A 21451-nucleotide genomic window follows, 5' to 3' on the forward strand; every position below is an offset into this window, starting at 1 on the left:
GCGCGGATGCCCGCGGCCATTTTCCTGAAGCCGCGGCCAGCAGAGCGCCGCTTCTGCGCACGCGCGGCCAAAGCAAGATGGCCGCGCCCACCGATCACCAATGGAATAACGGACATCGCTGCTATTTTCACACCCCTGTGCAGGATTCGGGACCTTGGACATGCGCACACCACTACGCCACCAACGGAAAACTACGCAAGATCTGGGGGAAGACACGACGCCCATCCGACCTGACCAGCCTGATTGACAGGCGAAAACGACTACTTTGGTAACGTATTTCGGCAGCATAGGTGGGGAATCGGGGTCCACAAACTACACTATTGTAATGCACAGCTCAGGCCCTATTTAACAGTATTTTTATCTCATACCGAAAAAACGGGGTGACAGGTTCCCTTTAATAAAAAAAGTCTATTGTGAAATGTGTCCTATGAAAGGAACAGCACCACATCGGTCTATGGACTTTATCTAATATTGTATCTTACTTCAATGGAGATTACTTGCAATACCAGACAGACCCCAGACATGACTAGAGCTACTTCTGGGGAGTGGGGTGGGTGGGAAAGTTTTTCTGATCCTTTAGTTTATCTTCTAGCAGGTAAGGATTCGTTTTCATGCAGTAAATATATGGCCCCAGTACAAAGCATGAATAAGAAACTGGCCTCAAAAAGATATTCAGTACATACAAGAATATACACTGGTATACACGAACGGCTGGTAACTACCAGACCATCTGATGACGAAGAATCTGACTCATGCAATCTCCAGTTCAGTTCTAAGGACAGCACGCATGGTGTATGTAAATGTCCATCTAAATCATTGAAAGGGATTATTTAATAAGGAAGATTTAGGTAATCCGCATGGATGGCTGGTGCAGAACAACAGCCACGGACATTCAGTCATGGAGCTCATGTGGTTATATATACCGTAAATGTTTAAACACAATCCAAATATTTACAAATGTTAGGAACATGGAAATATTCTGAAAATTCTTTCGGGGCACTTGCTGCTAGCTCAGTCTCGTGATTCCGACTGATTTGTTAGTAGGTACAGATGACATCACTGGGGCAACTAAGGATTACAGATATATTCCAAAATCTAGTAACACGCATTCCTCGTAAATCTACGGTATATACTAGGAGGTTATTGAATTCATTTCAACAGAGCAGCTACAATACAAGAATATACTTTGGGGGTTGGTATTGAAGGTAAAACAGATGTTGGCCAAATCCTAAAATTTAGCTAAAAATTAAAATAGATAGAAATGGATAGAAAAGAAAACCTGACAGCTCCCACATGAATTCATGTCGTCTGCTACCTAATATATAGAGAGGTTTAAAGGCAGAGGGTGCCACGATTGTGAAACTGGGATTTGGCCTTTGGTTTATATATTTGTTATCTATAAACATGAAAAAATGGATTAAATCGCTAAAAGTTCATACACTAAAGAAAAGGGCTAAGAAACCACACTAATTACTGATCATACAAGTCCTAGCAAAATGTCAGAGTTTGCATGCCTCAAAGTGAAAATCACAGACCTACAACAAGTGGACTCTACTTACCAAGTTAAATCGCAAAAAAATGTAACCAGGAGAGAATGTACATGATTTTTGTATTAATATTTGTAGAAAAAATAATAACTTTCACACAGTTATATGGTTTCTGTACTTTTGAAAATGTAACTGAAAAGACTTATCAAAATATTTTACATTTCTAATTTACATTGTTCTGTTTTTTCCCCTCTTAAGTGCATTTCAAAAACATTTTAAATTTTTTTTTATTTGAAAATTTCACTTTTATTTTTGTGTCTTTTAATATTATTATAATTTAAATAGAGATTAATTCACTGGTGACTACAGATTTTCCGCTAATTAAAGTCCACGGGACCAATATGTTCCGGAGGAACAGTGCAACTATACCAACGCTTCATGCTTTTTGGTTTGCTTGATTCTTTTTATAGTGTAACTGTCATAGCATAAAAAGTTTTACATATTAAAAAGACGTCAAAGTGTTTCTGATAGGTGGGGTCTGGGTTGTGAGACCTCCAAAGATCGCTCAAAACACCACAGCTCCTGCATCAGCTATGTACACAAAGTGGTGTATAGACTATATATTAAGTTTATGGGTCCATGCATCTGCTGTGGCAGTGAATATGGGGAACCCACAGAATCACTATTGAACCCGCACAGCACTCCGTTGTGCGCCATGCAGGAGTTGTGGGATTCAGAGCCGTGTTTTAGGCGATCGGTGGGGGTCTCAGGACCCGGATCCCCACCGATCAGCAACACTATGCAGAACCTGTATTATCTAAAAACATTTCTAAAATTATATTTAGACTTTAAATCAAATCACTGCATTTCTATATTTATTTTAGTGTTTGTCGTGAAATTTTACATTCATTGGACAATGATCGTAATAAATTCTACACTGGCATTCTGATTAGAAGAGACAGATTGGGGCAAATCTAAAGCTTTTCTTTACTGCTAATTATTACTTTTTTTTTTTTTTTAGAAATTCCCATTTTAGTTTATTTTGATTGCTATTGTAATAGTGTGGCTTTCACTGGTAACATGAATTTCCTGTCTCACTACATACAAAAGGTATATAAATCGCATATAACCTTTTATTTCCACTGGGCCCTGCCATATAATTTTCGGAAGGTTCCCCTCTGGCGTTGAAAAAGTTAAAAGAAGAGAGGGGGGCATGTTTCCTATGAAATAAGAGCAAGGTTTTGATGTGTTTTATTTTTTATTGCTCCAATATGTGAAGGAGTCTAGCAGGATACCACAGTCAGTCCGTCTGGTCTTTATCAAGGTTTGTCTACATTTTACTCCCAATGATTTCCCCATTGCACCAACCAGAAGTCTTGCTCACAAATGGAATCAATTGGGAAGCCAGCACAGAAAGTTAAATTATAATGCTTTGTTTGCTTGGATTAATTTAGAAAAAGAAACTTTAAAATTGGTCTAATTTGTGGAGACTGCACTTGCCTTCATGCTTTCAGTGCAGGAAAGAAAAAAAGAAATAAGTGAAGCATCAGTGTATAAAACAATTATTTCATTTTAATATTCTGCTAAAAGGAGGGATAAAAAGTCAAAGAAAAAAAACACATTTTATACCGTCACATACATGTGGTTCTAAGACAAAATGATACTAAAGAGATTATATATTTGGATAATAACGCTTATAAATGAAGTAAAATAACAGAACACAGAAACAGCAACAGTGTTGCTGTTACATTCAGATTACGTTTTTAGTGTAAAGAAAAATAATAAAATCAAAAATGTATCTTAGAATTTTTTTTAACATGGAGATCACTAGGCTGATATGGTATTCTACTAAAGGCAAGACAAAATAAACAATGGAAAAATATTTTATATTAGGAGGTTCTCTTGATATTCTATGGATGCAGATATCATTTTAGGTGAACTATTAATTGAAAAAGAAACCCCTTGACCCTAAAGTGTTTTTAGAGCAATTGAAGTGTGAATGAAGCCTAGACGATAATTTAGGACAAGGCATATTTGCTTAAAAATTTGGCAAACAATTACCCATCTGCAGGGTCTAAAAAAGTGAGCAAGATTTATCAAAAGGGGCATGCTAACTGCAACATGACAAAAGGACTATAACGTAACTGAGAAAATGGATGTAAATTTGATCATAAATTAACTTCAGTTCAAAGATGGCATATGTGAAGAATATGGAGAATATAATTTCGTGCCAGTTGACTATAATATCCAGTCCAAGATTATACGCCTCCTTCAAAAAGTGAAGCTGAGACAGGACACCTGGCTTAGCAGGTAGTCCAGCTTCAGCTGCATCAATTGAAAAAACTCACACACCCAGCAGCTTAGCTTGTACCAAGTCCTTCCTGGCAGGACGAACCCCTGCTGGGAGTCTAAGCTGATGAAGTGCTTTAAAGAACTTCGCCAGACAAATGGGATCTGTAATCACATAAGCAGTTATGGAGTTATCGTACGTCCTAGCCATATATGGGTTACATTTTCGAGATCTTGGGAACGGGCTGAAGGTCCACCTGTTTTTTTACTTGTTCTAGCACCCTGGGGTGGGGAGAACATAGGACGGCTAGTACAAGTCAGGTAGTGAAGCAGTGGTTGGTCTCCAAGCATAATGGGGGGTCAGGCAGGAGCCAATGGCACCAAAACCGCCCCTACTATTACCTTCCGTTGAGAAGTTATGATCGGTTATGTAATAGGTTTTGGAGTTTGAGCTGCCAAAGACAAGGGGAGGGACGCTGGGGCGGGAAAGGGAGTGACCCACCAATGGATTAAGTACTCGTGCAAGGCTTGGCCCTTTGTTCACTTCTAATGTTCTCATGTTGAAAGAAACTGGAAACAGCTGGCACCCCACAGCTCCCATGTGGCTACAAGCATCCAGGCCTAACATCAAGCTGGTAACGGACTTGTCTATCATTTGCTTATACTTATTGTATTACCACCTGTATTTGCATGTCTGACCATTGTGTATGTACTGTATATCCATTGTGTATATAATGTTTTGTCTAGTGTGCCTTTTAGGTGAGTAATATCCAATTAAAACCTGGGGATGCTCTTTTAACTTGATCCATGAATCCACATGTTCATGTTCTCGGTTTAACATCATATGCTACCGGGGCTGGTTTCTGGCCCGATATAATCCTGTTAACGTGCCAGGCTTATATCTATCTGGTGGCATTCCTACTGGGCTGACAAGGTGCTATTTCACTGGTGCAAGTAAAAGGAGTCTCTCAGACTGTGAGAGAGAGTTGTGCCACGTCGGCGGTCGCATAGGCCACCCTCTCTCACTGCCAGTGCATCCTTGTACCCGTGTGGACAGGCGGTGTCTGTGTAAAACACTGCCAAGCTGACATTATGTATCCCCAGGGGTATGGAACGTCACGTTGGTGAAAGTAGGGAGACTGTCCTGCGCAATGCAAGAAGAACCAGCCACAACCCATCTTCAATGTTCTTACTGAAGAAAGGAGTTTGTTGGCCAAAATTTTGAGCTACATGACCCCATCCATCCTCCCTTCAATACGGTGCAGTCGTCCTGTCCCCTTTGCAGAAAAGCAGTCCCAAAGTATGATGTTTCCCCATCATGATTCACGGTTGGGATGGTGTTCTTGGGGTTGTACTCATACTTTTTCTTCCTCCAAACAAGGCAAGTGAAAATGATACCAAAAAGTTCTATTTTGGTCTTATCTGACATGACCTTCTCCCATGCCTCCTCTGGATCATTCAGATGGTCACTGGCGTGAGCAGGGGGACCTTGCGTGCCCTGCAGGTTTTTAATCCATGATGGCGTAGAGTGTTACTAACAGTAATGTTTGAGACTGTGGTCCCAGCTCTCTTCAGGTCATTGACTAGGTCCTACTGTGTAGTTCTGGGCTGATTCCTGACCTTTCTCAGAATCATCCTTACCCCACAAATCAAGATCATGCAAAGAGTCCAAGACTTAGGAAGATTGGCAGTCATTTTGTTTTTCTTCCATATTCTAATAAATGCACCAACAGTTGTTGTCTTCTCACCAAGCTGCTTGCCTTTTGTCCTGTAACATATCCCAGCCTTGTGCAGGTCTACAATTTTGTCCTCAATGTCCTTAGACAGCCTAGTGGAGACGTTGGAGTGTGATTGTGTGTGTGGGTGCGGTGCCCCAGTGTCCTGGTCGTCGCAGTGATGTCATTAACCTTTCAGGGGACAAGTGATGTCATGTCTGAAGGCAATGAAAGACAATCACATTCAGGTATCACACACATGCAACATGTTCACACTCCAGACGAGAAGGGGGAGCTTTAAGCCGGTTTAGGGTGAGCTCCCCTATTTAACATCCTGATATGGAGGGAAAAGGAGTTCAGTTCCTGTCAGGCAGACAGAAGGAGAGGAGCTTTGCTGGCATGAAGTGCTGCAACTCCTAGGAAAAGACACTAAAAGGTGAACATACTGCAGAGAGTGTGCAGGAAAGCAGAGCACAGGAGAGAAATACCAGAGGGAGATCAGCCAGGAGCAAGCTGCTCCTTTCTGAGGCGCAGGAGCAGGTAGCCAGGATACCAAGGAAGCAATCGCCTCCAAGCCTTGCTTCAGAGACTGGCAGGACAGTTAATTCCACGTTGGCTGCTCAACCATATACCCAGGAGACACGGTGGCAACTTGTGGGGGTCGGGGCGTCTCCAGGATCCCTATAAACTATCCTCAGACCATCAGTCATACGAGTTTGTCCTATCCATACCATCTGGGGGACAGAGAGGAAGAAATAACATCTAGAACATCTACAAGAGTTGTGAGGACCTTACCGAGAAGCTCAGCAGGGAGGTACTACACACAGGCACTAGAGGAAGGCTACTGATTTCCACCTGGATAAGGGGACTCTGGAATTGCCTTCAGACCGACCGGACTCTGCCTGCCCTGTCATATGGCGCTCCCGGCTGAGGATACCCTCTGAAGTCTCCAGTAAACAAGGTAAAAGACTGCAAACCTGTCTCCTCGTTCTTTACTGCACCTTGCCCATATATAAACTCTTTTACTGGACACCCCTGAGGGCCACGGACCGGGTCAGCCACCGTGATATCCCCTGACCGCAGGACCCGGTGCCGAGTACCCCATTGCCCTACTCTGGGGGCGATACATGGGCAAGTGTCTTTTGTACATGAAACAAGTTCAAACAGGTGCAATTAATACAGGTAATGAGTGTTAAGTAGGAGGACTTCTTACAGAAAAACTAGTATGTCTGAGAGACAGAATTCTTGCTGGTTGGTACTTTTTTTTATGAAGTAAAATTCTATTTAATTATTTCAAAATTATACAATGTGATTTTCTAGTTTTTATTTTTAGATTCCGTCTCTCACAATTGAAGTATACCTACGATAAAAATTACAGAACTTTGTAAGTGGGAAAACTTGCAAAATCGACAGTATCAAATACTTCCTTTGGCCAGTGTATGATCAGAAAATAAAGGTACTATCATTATCAATTAAGGTAAAGTAACAACAGTAATAATGATATGCAATAATTCCAATTACTTCAAATGTGAACGTAGCCTAATGGAGGTCATTGACCTCTACACCACAGGAAGGCTACCTCTGTTTATGGTGCCCTCATCAAATAAGTGAGGAAAAGAAATGCACATACAGTATATACATACACAAATATATATATACACAAACACTTATATACAGTCGTGTGAAAAAGTGTTTGCCCGCTTGCTGATTTCCTTTTCTTTTGCATGTTTGTCACACAAATGCTTCAGTTAACCATTTCAATATTAGACAAAGATAACACAAGCAAACAAAATACAGTTTTCAAATGAAGGTCTTTATTATAAATGGAAAAAGAAATCCAAACCTACAGGGCCCTGTGTGAAAAAGTCATTGGCCCCTAAAAATAATAACTGATTGGGCCACCCTTTGCAGCAACAACTGCAATCAAGCGTCTACGACAACTGGCAATGAGTCTTTTAAAACATACTGGAGGAATATTGGCCCATTTATCTTTGCCCATTTATCTTTGCAGAATTGTTCTAATTCAGCCACATTGGAGAGTTTCTGAGCATGAACCAACTTTTTAATGTCATCCCACAGCATCTCAATTGGATTAAGGTCAGGACTTTGACTAGGCCACTCTGTCGTCTTAATTTAGTTTTTCTTAAGCCATTCAGAGGTGGACTTGCTGTTGTGTTTAGTATCATTGCCCTGCTGCATAACCTAAGTGTGCTTCAGCTTGAGGTCACGAACAGCTGGCTGGACAGTCTCCTTCAGGATTTTTCAGTAAACAGCAAAATTCATGGTTCCATTTACCGCAGCAAGTTTTCCAGGTCCTGAAACAGAAAAACATGCCCAGTCCATCACACTACCACCACATTTTACTGTTGGTATGATGTTCTTTTTCTGAAACACTTATTTCTACACCAGATGGAATGGGACACACACCTTCCAAAAAGTTCAACTTTTGTCTAGTCAGTTCATAGAGTATTCTCCCAAAAGTCTTGGTGATCATCAACTTGTTTTCTGGCAAAACTGAGATAAGCCTTTACATTCTTATTGCTCAGTAGTGGTTTTGGAACTCTGCCATGCAGGCCATTTTAGCCTAATCTCTTTCTCATGGTGGAGTCATGAACACTAAACTTAGCTGAGACAAGTGAGGCCTGCAGTACTTTGGAAGTTGCTGTAGAGTCTTTTGTGACCTCTTGGACGCATCGTCGCTGTGCTCTTAGGGTACTTTTGGTCGACCAGCCACTCACCACTGTCATTTTTTTGGCATTTGTGGATAATGTCTCTCACTGTGGTTCGCTGGAGTTCCATAGCTTGAGGAATGGCTTTAAAACCTTTTGCAGACTGGCAGATGTTAATTACTTTGTTTCTCATTTGTTCCAGAATTTCTTTGGATTGTGGCATGATGTACAGGTTTTGAGAATCTTTTGGTCAACTTCACTTTGTCAGGCAGGTCCTATTTAAGTGATTTCCTGATTGAGAACAGGTGTGGCAGTAATCAGGCCTGCATGTGGCTCGGGAATTTCAACTCCGCTTTCCAAAGATATGAAAAAACACAGTTAATTTAGGCTTTAAATGGGAGGGGGGAATCACTTTTTCACACAGGGCCCTGTAGGTTTGTATTTTTTTCCCCTTACTAATAAAGACACATCTAACAACTGCATTTTATGTTTACTTGTGAAATCAGGAAGAGGGAAAATCCTTTTTCACACAACTGTAGATACACACACATTCACATATTTTATATATATATACACATATTTTATATATGTATACATATATATATATATATATATATATATATATACACACACACACACATACACACACTCACACACACAACATATTCTAATATGGAATGCCATAGAAGAAAGAGAGGTGAAGTACGGTATATATGAGGCAACAAAAAATTTATATTAATTAACCAAAAGCCAAATATACAAGGCAAAACAGGTGGTTATATTGGTAAATTATAAGGGCACAGCCAGATATAGATGAACTTATACCAACATTATACCATATGTACGTGAATAAATCCCTAAGAGGTAACGATCTCTAAAAGAGAAGGCACCAAGAAGATCATATGTCCAGAAAGTGCAACACCAGGTTGCTAGTGTACTGGAAAGTAGAAGCTACATATGTCAAAAAGATACCAGAGAATAAGGAAGGGAATCACATGGTAGAGGTAAATTACCTGGAGTGTGAGTATGGATCAAACACTGACCGTGCCTCAGAGTCGGAGTACCTGGGCTGATATCCCGAAGCCCGACGAGCGCCGTGTCGCTAATGCTTCTTCCGTTGGGGCAGGATATTCTGTTTTGCCTTGTATATTTGGCTTTTGGTTAATTAATATTAATTTTTTGTTACCTTATATATTATATTATATTTTATTTTCTAATATATAACCGCCATTTCTCTGCACTGCATACAAGGGTATTGGTTAATTTATTGATACTCCTATATTGGTTCTTGTACCTTGCTAAATTCCCCCATTGTTTGTCCTGGTGGTATTCTCTCCCCCTTTTTATCTTAATTTTTTTTTTGTCTAACTTGTTTTAATATTCATTAATAAATTTACTATTTTACATGCATGTTCCTACTTCACTTCTTTTTCTTCCATGGCATTCCATATTAGAATATGTTGTTTGTATTGCTGAAGTGACTTTAGCCACTTGTGATCTAGGACTATGGGAATAATACACACACACATATAGGTACAGCTCTGACAAAAATTAAGAGACCACCACATCAAAACCCTGTCATGGGCAGCCCAATCTCCAGACCTGAACCCCATTGAAAACCTCTGGAATGTAATCAAGAGGATGATGTATAGTCACAAGCCATCAAACAAAGAAGAACTGCTTACATTTTTGCGATAGAAGCAGTGTGAAAGACTGGTGGAAAGCATGCCAAGACGCATGAAAGCTGTGATTAATAATCATGGTTGTTCCACAAAATATTGATTTCTGAACTCTTCCTGTGTTAAAACATTAGTATTGTTGTTTCTAAATGATTATGAACTTGTTTTTTTTCCACTATTTGAGGTCTGAAAGCACTGTTTGTTTGTTTTTGTTTTTTTTAATTTTGATTATTTTTCTTTGTCAGAAAAATAAATACAAAATTTATTGCTTGGAAATTCGGAGAAATGTTGTCAGAAGTTTATAGAATAAAAGAACAATTTACATTTTACTAAAAAATATACCTATAAAGAGAAAAATCTGAGAAACTAAAAATTTTGCAGCGGTCTCTTAATTTTTCTGCCGGAGCTGAGTGTGTATGTATAGGTGTATATATGTATGTAATATTATATATATATATATATACGCGCTCGCATATGGTTATATTGCATGTACAAAGATATGGTATATTAATATATTTAAGCTGAAGTTCAGCTAATGTGACAACATTCCTGATTGTCATACTAAGCTGTCAATTAAAACGTCTTGTATTTAGCTAAAATGAAAAGCAGACATCCTGACCCACTGACAAATTACATGAAGAATAAGTGTTTTATGTTGCAATATATCTTCCTTTCCAGACATAATAAGATAGGAGCTTAGGGAAGGGACTGGTATTCGCAATAAAAAATAATGACACTTCTTCATAAATCACAGGTTACTGCTTATTCCGACGGCAGATTTCCTCACTTCTAAAGTTAACTTCAACTTACAGAAATATTGAATTTCATAGAAAATAAGAACAGAATGCCCGGTGACTCTCGGCAAAAATCGTTTACATTAGTAGACAGTATGGCTACAGCACCCACATTTCTAAAGCTGTCTATTAAAACCACGGAGAATCTCTGGCTATAATACGGCTGCAGGTATTCGCATCTACATTGCTACAATGCATCTGTGCAGTAGTGATGAGAGAGTGCTCTGATAAGGTGTTAGCCGAGCACGCTCGTGTGCTAGTAAACAGGCAATCTCTGCATGTGTAGCGGCTGTTGAACAGCCGCAGGGAAATTAATATATTATTCGAGCATGTCGGAGATACTTTATTAGCACCCAAACATGCTCCGATAGCACGTTATCAGAGCACGTTTGCTCCTCACTACTGTGCAGGTTTAATCAGCCTGAAATTCAGGTTGTCTAACACGCAGAGAATTGCATAGGTTACTAAAATAGATACAATTGTAGCAAATATTATATATATATATATATATATATATATATATATATATATATATATATATATATATATATATACACCGTATTTTCCGGCGTACAAGACGACTTTTTAACCCCTGAAAATCTTCTTAAAAGTCGGGGGTCGTCTTGTACGCCGGGAATCGCCTTGTACGCCGGGTGTATATGGTGGGTGGGGGGGGGAGTGATCCTGATGACGACGAGGGGGCGTCTCACAGGAAAGTGAGTATCCCCCATTACCTTATCATAGCGCTGCAGCGTGGGGTCTCTGTGCTGGGAGCGGCGGCTGCTGTGCTGTGCTGTGCTGTGGCGGCTCCTCTTCTGCAGTGTGGGGCCTCTGGTGCTGTGGGGCGGTGGCGGCGGTGGCGTATCTTCATGCAGTCGGGGCTCCTCCGGCATCTCAAAGCCTAGAAGCCCCGCCGGCAACTCCATCGGTGTAATGCGCTGGCCTCCGGGAAAATGGCCGCTGCTTAGATTCAGATCTCGTGTCCCGAGATTTCGGGACGAGATCTGAATCTGAGCATGCACAGCCCCCAGCGGCCGGGCCACCGCATCGCACCTATTGAGCTGCCTCCGGGAAAATGGCCGCTGCTCAGATTCAGATCTCGTCTCCCGAGATCTCGGGACGAGATCTGAATCTGAGCAGCGGCCATTTTCCCGGAGGCCACCTGACCGCATTGTACCGATGGAGTTGCCGGCGGGGCTTCCAGGCTGAGATGCCGGAGGAGCCCCGACTGCATGAAGATACGCCGCCGCCACTGCCCCACAGCACCAGAGGCCCCACACTGCAGAAGAGGAGCCGCCACAGCACAGCAGCCGCCGCTCCCAGCACAGAGACCCCACGCTGCAGCGCTATGATAAGGTAATGGGGGATACTCACTTTCCTGTGAGACGCCCCCTCGTCCTCATCAGGATCACTCCCCCCCCCCCCCCAAAAGGCACATATTCACCGGCCCTATAAGAAGACATACGGTGTATAAGAAGACCCCCAACTTTTAAGAAGATTTTATTTTTTAACTGGTAAAGTTGGGGGGTCGTCTTATACGCCCAGTCGTCTTATACGCCGGAAAATACGGTATATATTTATTTATTTTTTTTTTTAAAGTTTGACTGCAATGCTCACTGATAGATCTAAAAATAGTAAGGAACCAAAATGCAGGTTATATACGATTTATATATTTTATTCTATACATTTTCATTAGAATTAGATTAATGCAAAAATAAAACTTAAAAAACACATTAAAAAGGATAAAAACAAACAAAAAAAAAAACTCAAAAAACCCCACCTGCTCACATGACCTACTCACTTTAATATGGCTGAGCTGCGATACCAAACAATCCATAAAGGGGTACTGGTACACTATGTTTGGATGAAATAGGAGGCTATCGTAAGTCCTATTCACATTGCATTCGGAGCATATACTTAAGTGTACGGAGCATATACTTAAGTGTACGGAGCATATACTTAAGTGTTCAGGACTTCTTGATGACCTGCAGTACTTAAGAACAGCCACTAGAAGCAGTGGTGTCCTGGCTCTGGACACTGCTTCTGATAATTGGCGGGGCTTCAGGGGGTCTAAAACCCACCTCCACCAATCAGATATTGATGACCTATTCTAAGACTATGAGTTTACTGTACACTTGCTTGTTTGCCACTGAACCCACTGTAAAAAAAAAAACAAAAAAAAAAACACGCATGACTCTTTGGGTATGTACACCTGTGAAAAATGTGCTGCGAATCCTGAAGGTGTGCACAAAGCCTTTATCTCATTCTTAATTAACATTTTTAAATGACTGTAAGAAAGCGTACAAAGTAAGGAAAAAATAAAGAGAAAAACTCTGAATAATAATGCTAAAAATGAAAGCATGTAAGGAGCTAAATATCAGTGAATTCATACCTTCTATTAACAGCTCCTGTCCGTGACTTCCCAGCAATGTCCGGGAGAGGAACGGAGCAAAATCAACAAAGATCTCGCGTAGAAGAGGAGCCACCTTTTCCAGTGCTCTCTCTAATTTGGCAGTGATACTGTGAGGAAGGAAGAATGACATAATGCAGATTATATTTTCAGATAGACACATACATGAACACATATAAGCACACATATTCACATACTGACATTATATTATAATATATAAATACACACACACTTACACATGTATAAGTTTCTACAACATATTCATACATACACAGATATATATATATAGATATATATATATATATATAGATATATATATATATATATATATATATATATATATATATATATATATATATATATATATATATATATATATATATATATATACACACGCACACACATACATACACACAGTGGGGAAAAAAGTATTTAGTCAGCCACCAACTGTGTAAGTTCTCCCACTTAAAAAGATGAGGCCTGTAATTGACATCTTAGGTAGACCACAACTATGAGAGTCAAAGTGAGAAAACAAATCCAGAAAATCACCTTGTCTGATTTGGAAGATTTATTTTGCAAATTATGGTGGAAAATAAGTATTTGGTCATTAACAAAAATTCATCCCCATATTTTGTTATATATCCTTTTTTGGCAATGACAGAGGTCAAACGTTTTCTGTAAGTCTTCACAAGGTTGGCACACACTGTTGGTGGTATGTTGGCCCATTCCTCCATGCAGATATCCTCTACAGCAGTGATGTTTTGGGCCTTTCACTGGGCAACACGAACCTTCAACTCCCTTCAAAGGTTTTCTATGGGTTGAGATCTGGAGACTGGCTAGGCCACTCCAGGACCTTCATATGCTTTCTACAAAGCCACTACTTTGTTGCCCTGGCGGTGTGCTTGGGATTCATTATCATGCTGAAAGACCCATCCACGCTTCATCTTCAATGCCCCTGCTGATGGAAGGAGGTTTGCACTGAAAATCTCCTGATACATGGCCCCACACATTCTTTCATGTGGGCTGATCAGTCGTCCTTGTCCCTTTACAGAGAAAAAGCCCCAGAGCATGATGGTGCCACCACCATGCTTCACAGTAGGTATGGTGTTCTTTTGATGCAACTCATAATTCTGTCTCCTTCAAACACAACGAGTTTTGTTTCTACTAATCAGTTCTACTTTGGTTTCATCAGACCATATGGCATTCCCCAATACTCTTCTGGATAATCAAAATGCCCTCTAGCAAATTTCAGACAGGCCAGACATGTACTGGCTTAAGCAAGGGGACACGTCTGGCACTGTAGGATCTGAGTCCCTGGCGGCGTAGTGTGTTACTGATGGTAGCCTTTGTTACGATGGTCCCAGCTCTATGCCGGTCATTCACTAGGTACCCCCGTGTGGTTCTTGTAATCATTTTGACCCCACGGGGTGAGATCTTGCGTGGAGCTCCAGATCGAGGGAGATTATCAGTGATCTTGTATGTCTTCCATTTTCTTATTATTGCTCCCACAGTTCATTTCATCACACCAAGCTGCTTTCCTATTGCGGATTCAGTCTTCCCAGCCTGGTGCAGGGCTGCAATTTTGTTTCTGGTGTCCTTTGACAACTCTTTGGTCTGCACCATTGTAGAGTTTGGAGTGTGACTGTTTGTGGTTGTGGACAGGTGTCTTGCATACTGATAACAAGATCAAACAGGTGTCATTACTACAGGTAATGAGTGGAGGGCAGAGGAGCCTCTTAAATTAGAAGGTACAGGTCTGTGAGAGCCAGAAATCTTGCATGTTTTTAGGTGACCAAATACTTAGTTTCCACCATAATTTGCAAAAAAAAGGTGATTTTCTGGATTTGTTTTCTCATTTTGACTCTCATAGTTGTGGTCTACCTATGATGTCAATTACAGGCCTCCCTCATCTTTTTAAGTGGGAGAACTTGCACAATTGGTGGTTGACTAAATACTTTTTGTCCTGTGTGTGTATGTGTATGTATTTATGTATGTATGTGTGTATGTATGTATGTATGTGTGTGTGTATATGTATGTGTGTGTGTATATGTATGTGTATGTATATGTATGTGTGTGTTTGCATATGTGTGTTTGTTTGTGTATGTATATACATATATATGCACACAAACATACAGATACACACGCACACGGGTATGTATACACATCTCTCTATGTAGCTGTGTGTATGTATAAATATTTACAGTTCAATCCAGAAATATTTGGACAGTGAAAGAATCTTCGTGATTTCAGCTCAGCAGGACACTTTTTTTTATTTAAAATGAAACAACCGAGATGTAAGTGAAGCAGAGACTTTCAGGTTTAATTGAAGGGGTTGAACAAAAATATGCTGTGAAACATTCAGGAATTGCAACCATTTTTCCAAAAAGACTGCTCATTTCAGGGGCTCAAAAGTAATTGGACAAATTCACTTTACCATAATACAATGTTCATTATTAATACTTTGTAGAGAATCCTTTGCAGGCAATGACTGCCTGAAGTCTGGAAGCCATGGATGTCACCAAAAGCTGGCCGTCCAATTTAACCTTGCTGCATTTGGTTGAATCAGTGGTAAGCATCGCCCTGTACACTTCAGAACTCCTCTTGCTTCTGTTTTCAGTCACATCATCATTAAACACTAGTGATCCAGCGCCATTGGAATCCATGCATGCCCACACCATCACACTGCCTCCACCATGTTTTACAGAGGATGTGCTGTGCTTTGGATCCCGAGCCATTCCAAGCCTTCTCCATACTTTCTCCTTTCCATCCTTCTGGTACAGGTTGATCACATTAGCTTCATCTGTCCAAAGACTGTTTTTCCAGAACTGGGCGGCTTCTTTAGATTTTGCCAAAAAACATCTAATCTGCCCTTCCTATTTTTAAGGCTGATTAATGGTTTGCACCTTGTGGTGAACCCTCTGTATTTGTTCTCAAAGTCTTCTCTTTATGGTGGACTTACAGTGGGTACGGAAAGTATTCAAATCCCTTTAAATTTTTCACGCTGTTTCATTGCAGCCATTTGGTAAATTCAAAAAGTTCATTTTTTTCTCATTAAAGTACACTCTGCACCTCATCTTGACTGAAAAAAAACAAATGTAGAAATTTACTATAAAAGAAAAACTGAAATATCACGTCATAAGTATTAAGACCCTTTGCTCAGTATTGAGTAGAAGCACCTTTTGAGCTAGTACAGCCATGAGTCTTCTTGGGAATGATGCAACAAGTTTTTCACACCTGGATTTGGGGATCCTCTGCCATTCTTCCTTGTAGATCCTCTCCAGCTCCGTTAGGTTAGATGGTGAATGTTGGTGGACAGCCATTTTCAGGACTTTCCAGAGATGCTCAACTGGGTTTAGGTCAGGGCTCTGGCTGGGTCAGTCAAGAATGGTCACAGAGTTGTTCTGAAGCCACTCTGTTATTTTAGCTGTGTGCTTAGGTTCCTTGTCTTCGGCCAAGTCTGAGGTCCATTGCACTCTGGAAGAGGTTTTCATCCAGGATATCTCTGTGCTTGGCCGCATTCATGTTTCCTTCAATGACAACCAGTCGTCCTGTCCCTGCAGCTGAAAAATACCCCCCGCAACATGATGCTGCCACCACCATGTTTCACTGTTGGGATTGTATTGGACAGGTGATGAGCAGTGCCTGGTTTTCTCCACACATACCGCTTAGAATTATCACCAAAAAGGTCTCTCTTCACCTCATCAGACCAGAGAATCTTATTTCTGATAGTCTATGAGTAGTGTTGAGCATTCCGATACTGCAAGTATCGGGTATCGGCCGATACTTGCTGTATCGGAATTTCCGATACCGAGATCCGATACTTTTGTGGTATCGGGTATCGGGTATCGCAACAACATTAATGTAATAATGTGTAAAAAAGAGAATTAAAATAAAAAATATCGCTATACTCACCTGTCCGACGCAGCCGGGACCTCAGCGAGGGAACCGGCAGCGTTGTTTGTTTAAATTTCGCGCTTTTACTTGGTTACGTGAAGTCCCGGCTTGTGATTGGTCAGGGCGGCCATGTTGCCGGGACGCGGACCAATCACAGCAAGCCGTGACGAAATTACGTCACGGCTTGCTGTGATTGGTCCGCGTCCCGGCAACATGGCCGCCATTAACCAATCACAAGCCGTGACGTCACGGGAGGCTGGACATGCGCGTATTTTGAAAAGCGCGCGTGTCCAGCCTCCAGTGACGTCCCGGCAACATGGCCGCCATTAACCAATCACAAGCCGGGACGTCACGGGAGGCTGGACATGCGCGTATTTTGAAAAGCGCGCGTGTCCAGCCTCCCGTGACGTCACGACTTGTGATTGGTTAATGGCGGCCATGTTGCCGGGACGCGGACCAATCACAGCAAGCCGTGACGTAATTTCGTCACGGCTTGCTGTGATTGGTCCGCGTCCCGGCAACATGGCGCCGTGACCAATCATAAGCCGGGACGTCACTGGAGGCTGGACACGCGCGCTTTTCAAAATACGTGCATGTCCAGCCTCCCGTGACGTCACGGCTTGTGATTGGTTAATGGCGGCCATGTTGCCGGGACGCGGACCAATCACAGCAAGCCGTGACGTAATTTCGTCACGGCTTGCTGTGATTGGTCCGCGTCCCGGCAACATGGCCGCCCTGACCAATCACAAGCCGGGACCTCACGTAACCAAGTAAAAGCGCGAATTTTAAACAAACAACGCTGCCGGTTCCCTCGCTGAGGTCCCGGCTGCGTCGGACAGGTGAGTATAGCGATATTTTTTATTTTAATTCTTTCTTTTACACATTAATATGGTTCCCAGGGCCTGAAGGAGAGTTTCCTCTCCTTCAGACCCTGGGAACCATCAGGAATACCGTCCGATACCTGAGTCCCATTGACTTGTATTGGTATCGGGTATCGGTATCGGATTGGATCCGATACTTTGCCGGTATCGGCCGATACTTTCCGATACCGATACTTTCAAGTATCGGACGGTATCGCTCAACACTATCTATGAGTCCTTCATGTGTTTTTTTTAGCAAACTCTGTGGGCTTTCAAATATCTTGCACTGAGGAGAGGCTTCCGTCTGGCCACTCTGCCATAAAGGCCTGACTGGTGGAGGGCTGCAGTGATAGTTGACTGTCAAACTTTCTCCCATCTCCCTACTGCATCTCTGGAGCACAGTCACAGTGATCTTGGGGTTCTTCTTTACCTCTCTCACCAAGGCTCTTCTCCCACGACTGCTCAGTTTGGCTGGACGGCCAGGTTGAGGAAGACTTCTGGTGATCCTAAACTTCTTCCATTAAGGATTATGGAGGCCACTGTGCTCTTAGGAACCTTGAGTACTGCAGAAATTCTTTTGTAATCTTGGCCAGATCTGTGCCTTGCCATAATTCTGTCTCTGATCTCCTTGGCCAGTTCCTTTGACCTCATGTTTCTCATTTGGTCTGACATGCACTGTGAGCTGCGAGGTCTTATATAGACAGCTGTGTGCCTTTCCAAGTCAAGTCCTATCAGTTTAATTAAACATAGCTCGATTCCAATGAAGGAGTAGAACCATCTCAAGGAAGATCACAAGGAAATGGACAACATGTGACTTAAATATGAGTGTCTGAGCAAAGGGTATGAATACTTATGACCATGTGATATTTCATTTTTAATAAATTTGCAAAAATGTCTACATTTGTTTTTATTTCAGTCAAGATGGGGTGCAGAGTGTACATTAATGTGAAAAAATGAACTTTTTTGAATTTTCCAAATGGCTGCAATGAAAAAGAGTGAAAAATTTAAAAGGGGTCTGAATACTTTCCGTACCGTGTGTGTGTGTGTGTGTGTGTGTGTGTGTGTGTGTGTGTGTGTGTGTGTATGTATGTATGTATATATATATATATATATATATATATATATATATATATATATATATATATATATATATACACACACACATACATACATACAGAATACGACCCTAGAGTTAGAGGTGGGACAGTGTAGGGATTTATAAGAGACCTGGATACGAGTGCACATGTATTACATGCATGACTGAATTGGCGATTCTTGATTAGCAGAGGGCAATCTGCAGAAAGTGCATGGGAGCATGTAAATGATTAATTATTCTATGCCTACATATGTCACTGCATTGTAAATAAAGGGGGAACACTTACCAATTTCATTTTAATTATACTACAAGCTGTTAACGGTAGTCAACACAGATGTAAACAAGCATACGGCAATGTGGTACTAGTCTATAAAAACAACAAACAAAAAATACACAGAAATTCAAAAGGAGCTGTAGATTTCCTTTCCCGTATTCCTAGACTTCGTTTCCATTGGCATGTAACTGGAAAGCAGCTCGGACATTGATAACCGGCTGACGCTATTCTCAGAATATACATAAGGAGTACAACCATACAAATCTATGATCGTTACCTCATGTTTTCAGCAGAGTCCTCCGGCATGGGAGCCACAGTCTGCACTGCTGGTAGGTTTTTGCTGGTAGCACCATTTACAAAACTGGACGATGAAGATGAGGATGATGAGGTTGAATCCACCGCACCTGTTCCACAGACAAAAGCTCAACATGTGAAATATACAGACAGAACATGCTATTATCACCTGGCAGCAGAGCACTGAGAAGCTCCATGAAGGGACCATATCATAACCGGAGGTGGTGGCATCTGCTCTGAGGATCACCACATTACATTTCAGAATCACCGGGTAGCGCGTATGTACTATTACTATTTACAGCACTATCCAGGCAAATCCTAGTGTATACTAAAGGGCTGCAATAGCTGAGGACAGATATGGCCAGAAAGAATTGATTACCATCAAAACAGTGACTATCCTATAATCACTAGCTCAGATCTCCGCTTTCCTGCTCCCATAATTATCGCGGTCTGACGGCCGTACACTATAGATCATAGAGCAGTCTGATCAGGACCCTATTAGCTGGCAAAGGGCTGATGCAGACTTTTCAGGTCTTAGGTTAAGTTCCCACAATGAGTTTTTTTGCGCAAATAACAGAGCATCTTACAATTCTGGCAAAATGGGTTGGATTAATAGAAATCTCATGCCCATTGTGTTTTTTTATGCAGTGTAAAAAAATTGTTTGAAATTAGCAATAATTTCTCGTGTGGGTGTGCAGAGTTTTACATGCAAATTTTCCAAATAGGCTTACATTGAATGAATTACATGCAGAAAAAAGGTAGGTAAAAAAGGCATATGCAGGAACGCACAAAAACCAGATGTAATCCACATATGACTGTATTCATCAACATTTTGGCAAAGCCAAATACCAGGAAGTGAAAAAAAAAAAAAAAGATGAATATCACAGCATCAAAAATGTAAAAAAAACACATGTAAAAAACGCAAGTTACGCTGCCAAAAACCAAAAATCTGCACCATGAAAAACTAATGGTGGAAATCTAGCCTTAAGGTGTATTCACATGGAGGGTTTACATGAATTTTGAAGTAGATCAGCTACAAAATCCATATAATAAAACAGCTTTGGACATTAAAGTACATCTACATCAAAATCCACGTCAATCAAGAGTGCGAGCATAGCCTTGAGTTGCAGAAATGTTACATTTTTGAAGCTATTCGCAATCATTAATGTCACTAAAGGAATACTACCCAAGTCCGAAGTAAAGGCGGCTCAAAGCTCGTGGGCCTTAATGAAAACTCTAACGCGGCCCCCACACATCATGTGCTAATATTATCATCCTTACTAACTTTAAGTAATGGCCTTTTGGGTGGTTTATGACGATTATTATCCCCTCCCCCATTATGAGATGGGATGTAGGGATTCTGTTTCATAATAGGGAATCCTGGCATCCGGCACAACATCCCTTTTGTTTTCAGGAGACCCTGGAGGTCTTCCCTCTTATGTTCTTTAATGGTAGGAAATCCCGATTATAACACTGATGTCCCCTTGTGTGGAAGAAGTGCTACTCCACTCCCTGGTATGACTGCTACCTCTGCACCTCTTCTAGCTACCTCCATCTCATATGGAGGGATCTGAGATGTTTCAGGAGAAGTGTGAAGGCTTTTTTTTTTTTTTTTTTACAACAGTCTATGGGTCTTTGTTACCAGTGGGCACTGGAGCAAAACGGCACAGGAAAGCATATCATATACAACAGAACACAGCAGCACATGTCATATTGCGTCATGTAGTGGGACAGGACAATGGAGGACACATGGAGTATGAGCAGCACGTGGCAGCACAGGACATAAGACAAGACATGATATCATAGAGAACCACACAGAGGAAGCTACACTCAGGACCCTAGTGACATCTCACAACAAAAGTCACCAATCAGTGTCAAGCTTTCACACTCTAAACCGCAAACAAGATATAAAACAAAGGCTGTGATTGGTCACTGCAGATAAGTTGCACCTAGTCTGATACAGGCCCTATTTTTAGGCCTCATTGCACAT

At 41.3% G+C, this 21451-nt stretch overlaps 1 protein-coding gene across 6 annotated transcripts in view; it reads right to left on the reverse strand.

The window, feature by feature from the left end:
• The window catches only part of NBEA (neurobeachin), an 838139-nt gene that overhangs the window by 421808 nt on the left and 394880 nt on the right, over positions 1 to 21451 (reverse strand). For all 6 annotated transcript variants that reach the window (XM_077298228.1, XM_077298226.1, XM_077298223.1 and 3 more), the window contains 2 exons: positions 19445 to 19571; positions 13026 to 13153 (listed from right to left, as the gene is read on the reverse strand). In XM_077298228.1, the coding sequence (XP_077154343.1) occupies positions 13026 to 13153; positions 19445 to 19571 (255 nt within the window). The remainder of the gene's footprint in view (positions 1 to 13025; positions 13154 to 19444; positions 19572 to 21451) is intronic.

This window comes from Ranitomeya variabilis, chromosome 3 (assembly GCF_051348905.1).
Source record: "Ranitomeya variabilis isolate aRanVar5 chromosome 3, aRanVar5.hap1, whole genome shotgun sequence".
NCBI classification, from domain to species: Eukaryota; Metazoa; Chordata; class Amphibia; order Anura; family Dendrobatidae; genus Ranitomeya; species Ranitomeya variabilis.